This window comes from Seriola dumerili, unplaced genomic scaffold, assembly GCF_002260705.1.
Source record: "Seriola dumerili isolate Sdu_G_001 unplaced genomic scaffold, Sdu_1.0 BDQW01000073.1, whole genome shotgun sequence".
Lineage (NCBI taxonomy): Eukaryota > Metazoa > Chordata > Actinopteri > Carangiformes > Carangidae > Seriola > Seriola dumerili.
Window position 1 is genome coordinate 7,990,728 of NW_019174328.1, and position 14,367 is coordinate 8,005,094.

At 39.4% G+C, this 14,367-nt stretch overlaps 1 protein-coding gene across 2 annotated transcripts in view; it reads right to left on the minus strand.

Annotated features, from left to right (window-relative positions):
• LOC111220548 (neurexin-1a) overlaps positions 1–14,367 on the minus strand; it is a 163,502-nt gene that overhangs the window by 32,874 nt on the left and 116,261 nt on the right. For both annotated transcript variants that reach the window (XM_022743641.1, XM_022743640.1), the window contains exons 13-15: positions 8,620–8,791; positions 2,169–2,258; positions 419–738 (exon numbers count right to left, since the gene is read on the minus strand). In XM_022743641.1, coding sequence (XP_022599362.1) covers positions 419–738; positions 2,169–2,258; positions 8,620–8,791 — 582 coding nt within the window. The remainder of the gene's footprint in view (positions 1–418; positions 739–2,168; positions 2,259–8,619; positions 8,792–14,367) is intronic.

Consider the following 14,367-nt stretch of genomic DNA (forward strand, 5'->3'; position numbering starts at 1 on the left):
TATGCTCCTGCAGATGCTGCACTGCTCATGCAGGACAGATAAAGATGATGGAGGACCTCTACGATGGTTATCACTCTAACACACACACACACACACACACACCATGCTGTGCAACATCTGATTGCACAGGGAGAAATGCTCAACAGTGCGCCCGTGGTGCTGCTCCCATAGGTGGAACAATGGACTTATTTTCCTTCAGTTTTTAGGTCAGAAGACTCAAGGAGAAGAAAGACGTGACACGATAAAGTAAGGCATACATTCCTCATATGGGAGCGTAATGATGAGATATATTATGTTAATCCAGGATGTGCTTAACTTCACGCTGTGCACTGTAACGATTTCAAAACGGATCAAGTAGAGACAATAATGACATGATTGAAAGTCACTTACGACAAAATCATTTACAAGATGATCTCACCTGCTGAGGCTCTCGTGGTGTAGTCTGCTTGACTCGCCTGCTGGACGCCGTGGTGGTGGTGATCTCCATGATGGACGTGGATGTCTCCGAGCGATTGGCCGTGGTGCTCGACTGCGGTGTGATAGAGGAGGGCGACTCCCCCACAAGCCGCACGCTGCCTTGGATCTTTATGTTGGGATCCCCCTCGGCGGCCATGTTGAACACCTTCAAGCCATTATAGTAGAGGCCCGAAAGCTGGCCCTGAAAGGATCGACTTCGGTCTCGCTCCCAGCCCCCAATCTGTATAGTGGTTTGGCTGTTGAAGATTGTAAGCTGCCGCCCTGTGGGAAAACAATGTTACATATATACAAGAATGTTGAACTGTGGACTCAGCCACTTTTACTGAACAGGAAAAAAAAAAAAAGACAGAAAGGCAGATTATTTGCCCAGTAGCTAATGAGACCAATAAATTACGGGTTGTAGAAGCAAACCCTGGTAATTTATTGCAGTTATAATGATGAGATGCCTATGAAAAGAAAAAACATAAAATTAAAAGACAGGATTTAGAAAATCAATGCAGCTTTGCTAATATGGCAGTCTAATCTAAAACAACAAGAAAAAAAGATTAATCAGAAGTAGTAATGTTACGGAAATGCAATAGATTTAACTACAATTGAAAAGATAACATAATCTTGAAAGTAATATAAATGGGCAATTTGTTTGCAGGAAATTGCCTGGGAAATAAGACAAATATATAAAGTATTTGTCTAATAAAACTAAAAGCATATATTTCATTATGCTTCGCTTATGTTATCTTTATTTTTTCCTTCAAATTTTATAATTTACAAACTGGGAACACAGCAAGCATGAAAAAAAAAAAAAATTCTAAAATGGCTGCAGGCAGTGAGAATTGGACTTTGCTCGTGTACAATCTCACAGGAAGCAGGACACACTTCAGGGAAATTTGAAACTGTTCATCCTTTTAGCAAAAGCAAACAGGAAAAATTAAATTTAGAATGGATATGGTTGGGCACATGAAAAACAAACCAAAAAAAAGAACATTTTATGACAGAACTTTTATAACAGAAAACAGAAAAAAACTAAGAAACAAAACAAAAAAATGATAGGGCTCATTTCACATTTTAAGTGAAAAATATGAATTAGTTATTGAACTATAAAAAACAAAGCATGCACTCAGTTTGTTTTATATTACAGTTCCTTGATCTAATGCCCTATACATATTTACAATGTCTGTTAAAGGGACTCAAAATTCTGATGCCAATTCATATTGCACACTATTTATCATTGCTAGCAGTTTAGTCAGAATAGATCAAATGACACTAAGTACTGTACTGTACAGTATGTATACTGTATAGGTTTCAAAAGTGTTTCAAATAACACTTAGCGACAAATTAATCACTAAACTACAACTTTTAAATTTATCATTTAGATGTTTACAGCAAAATGCTACAGTAATTTATAGACATTTTAACAATGCTGATATTACTTCAGTAAGTGGATTTAAATTCATATTTACAGTCCCTTTAACCTTAAGTTGACAATAAACACGTATTAAAACAGCTGACATCTATAAAATAAATACATTATTATGAAAAGTATGAAACACTACAAACTAAATTTAACTGTTCAAATCATTTTGTTTTTAAAGTTTAACTGAACATTTATTTTTTAGGTTTATTATTTACAAAATAGTGCTACAACTTGGTTATGATCAAATTATTTTATCTGAAATTTTAATCAGTGATTTTACCTTTGTCGAGTAGCCATTCGTCAACTACTCGACCAAGTCGGTATGGGATTCGCTGTCTAGCAATCGCCAGGCGTTCGTTATCATTGTTGCCTTTAAAGTTTAAAGAGACATTTCATTGGTTACAATCTGTAAGGTCAAAGGTTAAATGTTCATACTTAATGCTGGAGCTATACAACTGCACAAGGTTTTTATATTTAAAACTTTTTGTATATTTAAAAAAACAATATTTACTGAAACATTATTTGAACAAACGTCACTCATTTTATTTTATTTTAGCCAACAAATTAGGCCTATATTAATTGAAAATAAGTGAACTAGCACGGAAATGTTTCATCTAGGTTAATAGAACTATGTTATAAACCAACCCAAATCACAACTTTATACATTTCCATTACAAAATCTTTACCCAAATATTTCCATCCCCTTTGTCTTGACCCTCTATAGCTTTTTAACTGGCTTTTAAACTAGTTATATACATTTTCAAAAAGAACATCATTTAAATTTATTGTGGAATCAACCTTTTATGGTTTAAAGGATAAAACAATTTAACTTTAACATATTACAAATGCCAACCCCATTTATAAATAGCCTAATTGACATGAAATAATAAGCTAAATGCAATACAACAATTAACACAGTATACATTCAGAGCATCTAGTCAGAAGACAATGTCAGGGTAGATATACATTCAATGAAGAAACTTTCATAAAAACGGCTTTGACAAAAGCTACAAGTCGTAAAGGAAGAAAAGTCATGAGTTTGACTCTCTAAACATTGTGCACTGATGAGGTGAGAGTCAATGAAAAAGTAGTTCCTCAACAGGATTCAGAGAATAAACCAAATAAGAGTCCGGAGGGAGAAAGAGCAGCTACAAAAAAAAAAAAACCCATTTCAACATTGGAGGGGCACTTTGGCATTAATGAGGGCAAACTCTGCATCACCCTTTTGCCGAGGCCAATAACCTTTCCAGAGCAGAAGACTATCAGCAAAGTGGCACTGTTTCTGAGTGCTTTTCCCCTGGTATTGTCTGCTGAGATTGAATTCAGTCCGATCCTTTCTTCCGGCAGATTGACAATGTTTGTCCCATCAACTATATTAATTCAGTTCTGGCAGATAAAAGATCAGGTAGCTAACAACGATTCAGTGGAGAATAGCTTCCAAGAGGAAAGGATCGCGCAGACATGAAAGAAAGGAGGTAACCTTGTAACAGATGCACAGTTGGTCTGATGAAAGGTCTTAGAGGTAAAAAAGACGCATAAAAAGACATTTTTTAATCGCATCAGCTTGAATTACTGTAGAGGATCAGCTACACAGAAAAGGGTTTAAAGCTTGTCTGTACAGCTCATGGAATTTGGCTGCAGTTGATTGTGCCAAGTTGGAGCACAAAGGCTCGTGAAGGAGATTTAGTGAAACATTTCTCCCCCAACATTGACGCAGAAAGATACATTCTGCATTACAACAAAGCCACACAGGGACACAGCGTATATTATTTGATATAGATCTCCCAATGTTGGAGCCACACTTCCGAAACAACGTCTAGCCATCTGAAGTGACACTGTACCTTTCGGCAACAAATCAGCTGCAATGGACATGGACTTATACTCACTTGTACATTCATGTGTACTTACACTTCTACTGATTGATGATGGCGTTAAAGGACGAGGCTGGCGGCATTCTGTGCATTTGAAACTGTCAACATAACTCATGCAAAGAGTCCCAAGCCTTGTCTCTGTCTTTAACAATGGGTCATAACTACATACATTTTTAAATAAATGCTTAATGATATATACGTCACTCAAACGGGAAAAAATAGTGCATTTGTTGGGGACTTGTTTTCACCTGCGGATTAATACACATTTGGTCCTCTGGCAGCACGGTGTAGGGTGTGATTGAATCAAAATAAACCACAGAGTCCACGTTCATCATAATGACAGAATGTGTGAGCCAGTGCAACAGTGTGGCTCATTTCTGTGTTGAGACAACAATGGGGCTCTGTGGCACAGAGGAATAAGCTAGATCAGGCTTTGGTTACACAGACAATACCTGTTAGTAGGATCAATTCATTGTTGGGTTTGGTCCTTTCATGTGATTTGTTGGCAATAAGAAAAAAAAAAAATCTGAATATCACTAAGACTAAGACTCTGTGGCTGGACAGTGTTGTTGTAACTTAAAATTACTGAGCAATAAATTTAATTTATGCAGCAGTTAGAAATCCACTAAGCTACTTTCAGGTATGTGGATGCAAAACGCACCAGCCTCCAGGTGCTTTCGGCTTATGTAACGCCTCTATACCGCCTGGTGCTGCACACACACTGTATTTCCCTCATGCGGGGCTGCTGGAGCTCTGCACCACATAATTCGCCTTAGTGCTGTGCACGATAGGAGAAGAATTACACACAAACAAATGACTAACCAAACAAGCAGGCGCACACGCAGCTGCACTTCCTTATATTCTGAATGTGTTAAATTAATGAATAATCCATTAATTGCTGTTGTCATGGAGCATTCATGGGCTTTGTTAATTCCTGTCACCTCCATTTGTCAGTCATGGGGTGTTAGTTATGTCACCTCTCTGTTTCCTGCTACTGTGATACCTCATCTGAGGAGAGGTCAAAATCAAACTGGGCTCTGGGGAACAGTTAGCCTAGAACTGTTGGGAGGACGATGAGGACTGGATATATATATATATATATATATATATATACCATTAATTTGTGCAAATTCTGTTCTATAAATGCCTGCTGGTTTCTTGAGAGTCACAATATATGAACATGTTGTGGATGTCTTGTAGTTTTCGGTTAAAATGACAGCTTTTGTGTTTCTCCCGATGCTGCTATCGTAATTTTGTAACAATGACGACAATTTATTGAAGAAGAGGACAAGGAAACGAACAGAAAAGACACATAGGAGAGCCAGGCGGGCAGGCGCTCACAAACAGAGCAAACACACACACACACTTCTCCTCACACACAGCGTGCCACTGTGCTAAAATCCTCTACTTTTGTGCAAGAACATGCTCCATTTTCAAAGACAGTAGCTCTTTATCTGTTTGGCTCTGCACCCCGTGGTAGACTCAGTCTATGCTTATACTGAGGTTAATTAAGTGTGGATATAATCAAGGTCTGATCATGTATTGATCCCAACTGTGGGACACCGGAGTGTTAAACAATGCTATCCCCTGGGCTTCGATGCAGTAGCAGAGCCCATTCATCCTGCCTGTGAGCGGAGCCTGTGACTGCTGCCGAGTGATGATTTGGTTTGGTATGGGACAGTCTGGCTTATCTCCTCCGCCAGACAGCAGCGATTCAGCTGAGCCGTCCCAGCCGACCCGCTTTGCCCTCACTCATTTGTTTTCTTTTTTTGTTAATAAAGTGGTCAGATAAGGTGGGGGATTTATCTCATTACAAGCCCTAGGACACTCGCCACATTAAATGAACAAATATGCAAATGCTTCCTCTGTTCATGGAGCTGGGAGAATTAAAAAGGAGGGACATACACAAATCTCACTATTATTTTTATTATTCTGCTCGCCCTTTTTTTTTTTCCCTATACTCTGGCTGTGGCAGTCATTGCACCATTTTTTAAGCATGCTCAATGATGATTGCTCGCACAATAGGCTGAAGCGGCTCATGGATAGAACAGAGGGGAAACCAGAGGAGGTAGGACGGAGCTTTGATGGATAAAGCTAACCCTCCTCCTCTTGTATCCCACAAATCAGACTCTGCACCGCAAGGTGGAAAAACAGGACAGGGGGACGGTGGGGGAGATCGACATAGGGGGCAGGGTTGGACAGATAAAGGAGAAAGGACAGAAAAAGAGGGAAGTGAGAGCTGAGGGGAGTGGAGTGAGAGACAGAGAGCTCTGTAAGTGCACCACGCTCTGATAACAGTAAAAGAATAAGGCCAGGGACCTCTCCATTATCTTTGTGTGCGGCGTGTGTTCATTGGGTGCTCCGATAGGATACTGCACTGTACCCTGCGGGCCTGGCAGCACCATTGTGATGGTATTACTTCCATGGCCAAGACTCGGGAGAAGGGGCTGAATTTTTTGTTGCTGCCCGGCCTTTTGTGTGCGACGCAGAATGAAAGCGGGGCGAGAATAAAGGAAAGAGGACGAAACTACAACAAATAGAAAGGGCTGGTTATGTCTCTGCGTGTGCGTTTTTGCATTTTAGATTCTAATAATTGTGCTAAAGACTTTTAATGGCCCATAAGTATGCAGTACGAGCCTTTTTAATGAGATTACGAGGGCAGCAGTATAGGCCCTGGTGAAGCAATTATTTCCTTGCTTTGAGAATGATTGCTCCCTCCCATATAATCTCCTCCTCTCTGTCTTTCTCACTCTCCAGCCATCATTTTTATCTTTGCTGTCTACTCTTATTATAATCACTGTTGATCTGTGAGTGGCCTAAGAGTGGCTGAGGGCTGCTATTATGAGTGCGTTAGAGGCATACATGGATACTAATCAAACTACAGGCGAGCTGAGAGAATAATGGCTTTGTATGCTGGGGGGTGGGGTGGGGGAGGGGGAGGAGCTGTAGAGTGATTGTGATTAGATGTAATTAGTCTGCAACGAGCCTAATAAGGTAGCTGGACTTAGCTTCGTCGCATGATTGGTGGGGATGTGGTGGGTCACTTTTTCCCTGCAGCATTTATAACTCAGCACTTATCGTAAGTCAAGTCAAAATTCATCTTATATTTATCATATTTCTTTTTCTACATTTGACCCCAAACATGTTCCAAATATGCAGATCTGCGTTAACAACGTGAAATATTCTGTGATCCGTTTTCCATTGCTGGGCATTAAATAGTACAATGAACGATTAAAAATACCTTTTTCAGTGACTTCACCCAGGTCATGAGCAGCACCAGCACATCTGCATGTATCAAAGGTGTTTTGGGGACTGAGGGTATTTGCTGTATGAAGATTGAGATGCTAGCATCCAGGCATTTAACCCTGCTGTGCATTCTGCCATGTCCACCACATGTCAAAAGCCATTAGCTTCCCTTTGTCACCTGAGGCAAGCAGCGAGGATTGAGTCCCAGTCATAAAACCCTCTTTCATTTGGATGAATGCACTGGTCATAGCTAAAAAGGTCACCAAACATTATGCAGAAAGGGTGGGAGGGCGGGCAGGTTGAATATGTCTTCTGCTTGTCCCATTGCCCAGTCCTTTTATGCATGTTCAGAATATAACAAATGTTTTTGATTTGGAGCTGCGGCTTTTAATCTTGTGGACTTTTGGTGTTTGCGCTTTGAACGGACACATTCACACTCCTTTAATCTCCTATAGCTTTTGTCAAAGCCTTTAAGCAGTTAGAAAAGTTAACAATTCCAACAACACAAGCGGTGGCATTTAAATTCTCTTGAAGAGCCATCATACTACTAACATCTTGACATTTTACAGAAACATATCAGTGTTGCTGAGTTGTTTTCCATTTCCGACAGGAGATTACTTCATATTTTCCCCCAGCAAATAACACGGGGGTTGCATTTTCCCCATAATGAATCTCCCCTTCCGCAGACAAAGTTATCAGCTACCACTACACTTTACAAGAAAGCACCAGTACAAGTGTTCAGGTCATACAAAGGAGTAATTATTAAATATATTATGCTTTTTCAATTACTAAATGCTCATTACACAGGGCAGTAATTAGTGAATTCATCTTCTACGGTCTTGTAAAGTGTGTTTACGAAAAGTGCTACACAAATGAAATTATTAGTAGTGACACTAATGGCAAAGAAAATTAATCCAGCTTCAGTTTTTGTCTATGAGTAGCTGTGGTGTGTGCTGTGGAAATGATGAATGTAAAAGTGAACTGTCACGGTTAAAAAAAACAGCTGCTGTACTATATCTGATCACCTGGGATTAAATTCTGAGCGAGCGTCAGATTAATTCAGGTTTTCATTTAGTTTGACTGTGTTATTACAGGTTTGTCTGCCCGCCTGCCTTAATTCAATCAATCTACTGTATTGGCAGAGAAATAAATACTGAACTGGCACACAATTACTTGCCACAATAAAAGTGGTAATTTGTCTGTAAATAGCCTATTGATTTGACTTACTGTGAACATATGCTGTGGGTGGATTACTCATGTATATGGGGAATATAAAGCAGGTGTAGACAGGGTGGGCGGTTGCCCTTTCATGCAGGTTTATTTTAGACTATGGGATTTCTTAAGTGCGACCTATTTGCATATAGCCAGGTTGTTTAACAGCATTGATTAATGTAAAGTGATAAATGCTGGAGATGAGAAAAAAACTCAACAACACTGGTATTATTCTCAACAGCTGCTGGAAACAGAAACATAAAAAGCAATTAAAGCACATGCCAAGTCAACATAAAAACATCCTGACAAATAAGGCTTTAATAGTTGGCTTGATAATCTCTCGGTCATTTTATGGCCTTTAAGCAGCAGCAGATGTAATTAAAGGCAGAGTGGGTGACTCACCTGTGGGGTAGCGCTCAATGACTGGCAGGTCATCCACCTGCAGAGTGGCATTACCCCCACTCCTCGTAAACTTCACTATATGGTACTTTCCGTCATTTACAAACTTTGATGTCTCCTCAATGTTAATGTCATCTGTTCCGACATTAAATACAACGGCAATGTTCCCTTTTTCCTGGAAAGACAAGAACACAGGAAAGAAAAGGTCTTAAAGACGATGGACATCACTGCTTTGAAAAGCCCAGTGTTGCTAAGAGACCGTATGAAAATTAATTCACTTTATTCTGCATCTCAACAGAAAGAAAACAACAGGAAAGTATTAGGAGTCAAAAATGTGTTAATGTGTTATATCCAGTGCGGTCCCAGCTCTTGGTTCAAGAATAAAGAATGGTTGGAACATTAACAATGGAATAGAATACATGTTGTTGTTCTATTGTGCGATTTGGTTTATTTAAATGGATTATTATGTGGATTATTCCAATAAAAATATACTTAATTAATTAAAACAGAAAATATGTTGCAATTTTTCTTTAAGTCAAAGAAACCAGTGATTTTTCTACAGTCCCAAAATACACCCACATACTTTCATGATAACTTGATTTGAGCAAACATCTATTTTAGAGACACATTATTTTGTTCGTGTAGATTAAATATTTATTTCAAGTTACAGTAAAGGAAATGGCATTGATGACATAATTGAATTATACAAACTTTTCTAGACAGCATTCACTCTGCATTAGCTGGACTGCGCCTTTTATAGTGGACCACCAGCTTAATGAAAGAAACCATATGGCCACTGCGTTTTGGCCTGGAGCCCATTTTAAACATAACATGCTTTTCCCATCAGAAGGACGGGTCCGGAGGGTTTACACTGACATCCACCAGATACTAAACTTACTGTAAACGGTATTTGTTTTGATATACAGTAATTACATGAACAAGAGTTACCGATTTTAATGTGATGTAAGTCAGAAAAGCCACAGAGTTGTGTTTTGTTTTTTTTATTTACTCTTTAAAAAAGACTTGAAAGAAACATTGTGAAACGAGAAAACATAAGGACATTGCACATGATGTCATCAGTATAATTTTTTTCTCTTTTTATCTAGTGTTGCTGTCCCATGGTGTTTACATGTGTCACCCCTTAGAGGAACACATAGCAGCTTATGCTATCCCTGAGCAACACTCCTTATCACAACTTTTTTTTTTTTTTTTGTATATGCAATGTACAAAAAAATCTAACTGCAAGACCTGCTGGGTTGCCCATAAGGCAGATGACTGTATGGATGAATGGTTTGGACCGGGAGCAACATTTAACATACGTATATGTTTGCGTATTGCTCCCGGAATTTCTGTGCTCTCTTTGAAAACTTTGTAAAAACATTATAACAGCACAAATCGGCATACTGTGTCCTTTATTGGGTTCATAACATCCGTTAAATAAATCCTTTAGTTAATGGTCATGGTCAAGCGTATCCGCCTTAGCTCCAGTGTTATGTACCTGTTATGGCCATCTGTGTATTGCTGCTATCTGGTCCATTAAAGAGCAATAAACACACACATTTTTATTTCTTTTTTTTTTTCTGGTTCAGCTGTTCATCCATCACAAACACATTCACACCTACACCCAATACCCTTTTGGCTCTCATTCAAAATACTGTAGACACACCCGTGTCATCACTTTCAAGGTAGCTTCAGAGCTTGCTGAGAGGATATCAGGAAAATCTGAGGAGTTTGTGTGAGACTGAATCCTTAAATTTCACTGTACCCTGACGTCATTAGATAAAAACATAAACATGGAAACATAAAGAGACTGTCTCATAGGAAGTGTGAACCCAGCTGAGCCTGAGTCTCCTCAGATCCACATGTGATTGGTATCTACGTTAATAAGCTTCTTTTTACAGCACACGATCGAAGCCCCTGAATCCTACTGCTTAATCCAGCTCAGATGATTGCAAATGTTGGTGCAGCCTCTCTCTCTCTCTCTCACACACACACACACACACACACACACACACACACACACACACACACACACACACACACACACACACACAAACACACACTCTCTCTTTCTTTCTTGGCTTATGAGCTGCAGTGAAAGGAGCATCTGGTTGGAGGCTCAACCTCCTGTAGCAGCGCAGCACTCTGCATGTCATTATCCAGTCAGCACAGCAAATAGTACATTGCATCTCCATCTCTCTCTGTCTCTCTCTCTCTCTCTAACTCTCCGATATGCACAAACTGACTCTTTTCAACCCCCCCCCCCACACACACACGCGCGGGCGCGCGCACACACACACACACACACACACACACACACACACACACACACACACAAAGAGCCCAGTTCCCTTAAAGTGCAGAATGAGTTGAGCATGTTTCAAGAGCCAGAAGCTAAAGTGCAATTAAAACCATTTGTAATGTGTCACACCATGTTACCAAAACTAGGACAATTGTATGCTTTGTAATGTAATTTCAACAGATTATATAAGATGATGCATTAAAGCAACAGTACTAACACAATTTACCGACTGCCCGAGGCATAAACACTCATCAACAAAAGCTGAAAAGCAGACGGCTACAGCTCGTGTCAGGTTTTCAGATGTGAATGGGGTGAGAGGTTGATCTTTAGACACTGGTGCTGTAGTAAAAGCTCGTGTTAATTGTAAGCCGGCCCTCTTGAAACTCCTCAGCTAGAGCCATGGGGACAGCAGCGCCTCAGTATAAGAAGCAGCAGACACGTCAGATCTCACAACACACAACACATGATTTTCACACAATCCTCTATATTACTGACACTTGAATATGAAGTCAAATTTAACATGACATATAGGGAACTTTCTTTCAAGGACTAGCACACAGTGAACACATTAACTGAGAACTTTTTTAGTATCATTGCTCTTGGAGAAAAAAAAAAAAAAAAAGAGACACAGAAAAAAAAAAAAAAGGTTTAGTGGAGGGACCAACCCAATTAAAATCCTGCTTTTAATAGCCTCCTTCAATTGACTTTTAATGTTCCCCATGGCCTCGTTAATAAATTTACTGCATTTAGTCACAAACTGCCAACTCGAATTTCCATAGCATAAAAAAAAGCCTACTTCACAGTCTTGAAAGAGATGAAGAGGTAGATGAAAGAGGGTAACAGACAAAGGATAAAAACTAAACCATCAGATTTAGGGAGTCAGATGTCAGATGAAAGATAAGACCTAAATCTTAAAGGCTGAGAATATTCAGAGTTACATTTTTGACATGCTTAGAGCCCATCTTTCTCCCATATTAACGTGATTAACTTATTGCCTCTGCCTTTTGAGATGGTGCCGGCATTTGCTTTAAACACCAATAATATTTTCCTCTAAATAATAATCCAATACTTTTCAGCATCTCCTGAAATTCAATCTACTTAGACAAGTGGCTTCTCAGTGAGTTCAGCCCTGAGAGGAGCCTAATCCTGGCACTGTAATAGGGTGCAGGCTTATGTCAGAGAGTGATTGATAGCTGCTTACATAAACCCAGCCCATTACACCCTGTACAGTTTTTAGGGCTGCTCACTTGGTAAGTGCTGCTCCCCACAGGGCTGCCCCCCTGGGAACATACTGTACGGAGCACACATACCGCACCCGAAGAACTCAGCCCTGCCTGACACTCTGCACGCTGCCTTGATTAATTGCTCATCAAGCTGCAATAGAGTTTAATTAACTGATGAAGTTGATCCACCATTCTCCTCTAATCTGCTCTTTTTTTTTTATGCTTCTCATCCTTGCAGCTGGAGGGTGGAGTAGCCACAGCAATACTCAGGGTGTCAGTTTCTCTTTAAAACTCCCCATCTGTGCTCATTATACAGCCATAGAGATGCTTGTTTTACTAGCTATAACGCCGCAAAACAGCCTCTGCAGACCAAGTCTTTTTCTGAAATTATGAGTAGCACTGAGCAGCATAATTTTTTTTCTCTTCCTGAACAAATGTGTCTTAAATGCTTCAAGTCAGTCAAAAGACCTCCTTTAACAATAGCTTAGGTTGTTTAGATAAAACTTGCTAGAACCTCTGGGTAACAGTGTTGGCATAAATAATAAATCAAATGATAAATAAATCATATTTATTCCTTTACGTCTTTGAGAAAAGGATATGATATGTTGTTCATAATCTGCTTGAGGGTCAAACCAACCATGTGCAAGACAGAAGCACACTGAGTCGAAATGATCCACACGTGTGGACTGGTTCACTGGAGCGAGGTTTTTTTTTTTTTTTTCCTGCCCACGTAAAAACAACGTCAAAAAAAAAAAAAAAAAAAAAAAAAAAAAGGAAGTGAGAAGTGGTTTTCGAGATGGTGTCGGGCCTCCTCTTCAATCTCTGCAAAAATGAACACCACAGTGTAGGCTGTCCTAATGTTTTGCTTGTTTATGAGTCATTCATGTTGACAACCATTGTGCACCCGTCACATTTCATATCTCACCAGTCCGACGCCACAGGACTGCAACACATCTCCCTTCAGTGCACATGTCTGTGAGGGGTCTGTTGGCAGGTGGGAGAGCACCTCCGCCATGCCTTCAGTGTGTGTCATGTGAGTGTGCATGTTGAGGGGATATTACGCTCTCACTGTAGAAGCTAAATGTCTTAATGTGGCTAGGGCAAAGTAGACTGTACTGTTCACCTTATCTTTTAATTACCTCTGACAGACTTCTGCTTTTTTTTTTTTTTTTTTTTTAACAAAGCTTGGTTAATGAAATTACAGACAAGGCAAGAAATAATTAGAAGAAAGAAAAACTGATTTGATTTTTTCCCCCTTACAGCAGGTGGTCCATTTACTGTACATGATGCTGTAATTCATCCATACACCTGCAGTTACAGGTACACAAACATACAGACATGTGCAACCGCTCGGATGTTATGTTTACAGGTTAGTGAAGTCATAAGAAACCTGGAGGCAGAACACTGTAAAAGCAGGACTGTGGTTTTTACAGAAAATGAAATTTCAGCCTCATAGAAGCGTCATACAAAACATCAACTCCCCAATATCCAAAACGATTTAATGATGTCGCGAACTGTGACAAACCTGCAGTATATTGATTCAGTGGGTCTGAAACCAGTGAGGCCTGTATAGTTCAAACTCCATCTATCATATAGATACTTGTCACTTATCACATATATACATATACGTTACCACGCCGTGCTTCAAAATAAAACTAATCACCTGTTTGTTGCACTACAGTTTTAAGTCTTATATAAGTATAAAGTGCAGCTTCTAGAAGGAGTTTGCGTCCATATGTTTTTCTCTGCTTATTCCAATCTGCACATATGTACACTTCTACATAAGGTTCCCTATCACTGTCTGAGATGTCGGTGCTATTCTGTTAATGAACATATGGCGACACTGTCAGCAAATCTCAAGCTAGTCTCAGCATATTGCACAGTGAGCAATGAGCCCTTAAACAGAGAAGCCTCTAACATCAGATGAGCACATATGAAATTGATTTACAAGCGTGAGAAGAATAGTGTATAATATTTTATTTTTCAACATTTTCACTCTATATCTTCCTCATCCATTACATCCTCTGAACAATGCTGCCTGATATATTTGACCTGACTCTTTATTTTAAGAGCTTCCACAATAAAAGAACTGAGGATAATTATTTTTTATACTCTTTACATCTGATTACCATTGCATTATTGTAACCATTTTTTTTTTTTTTTTTAAATCGAATCTGATGTTAAAGTTATGGTGCTGGAGAAATATAAACAAATTGCCTCCATACA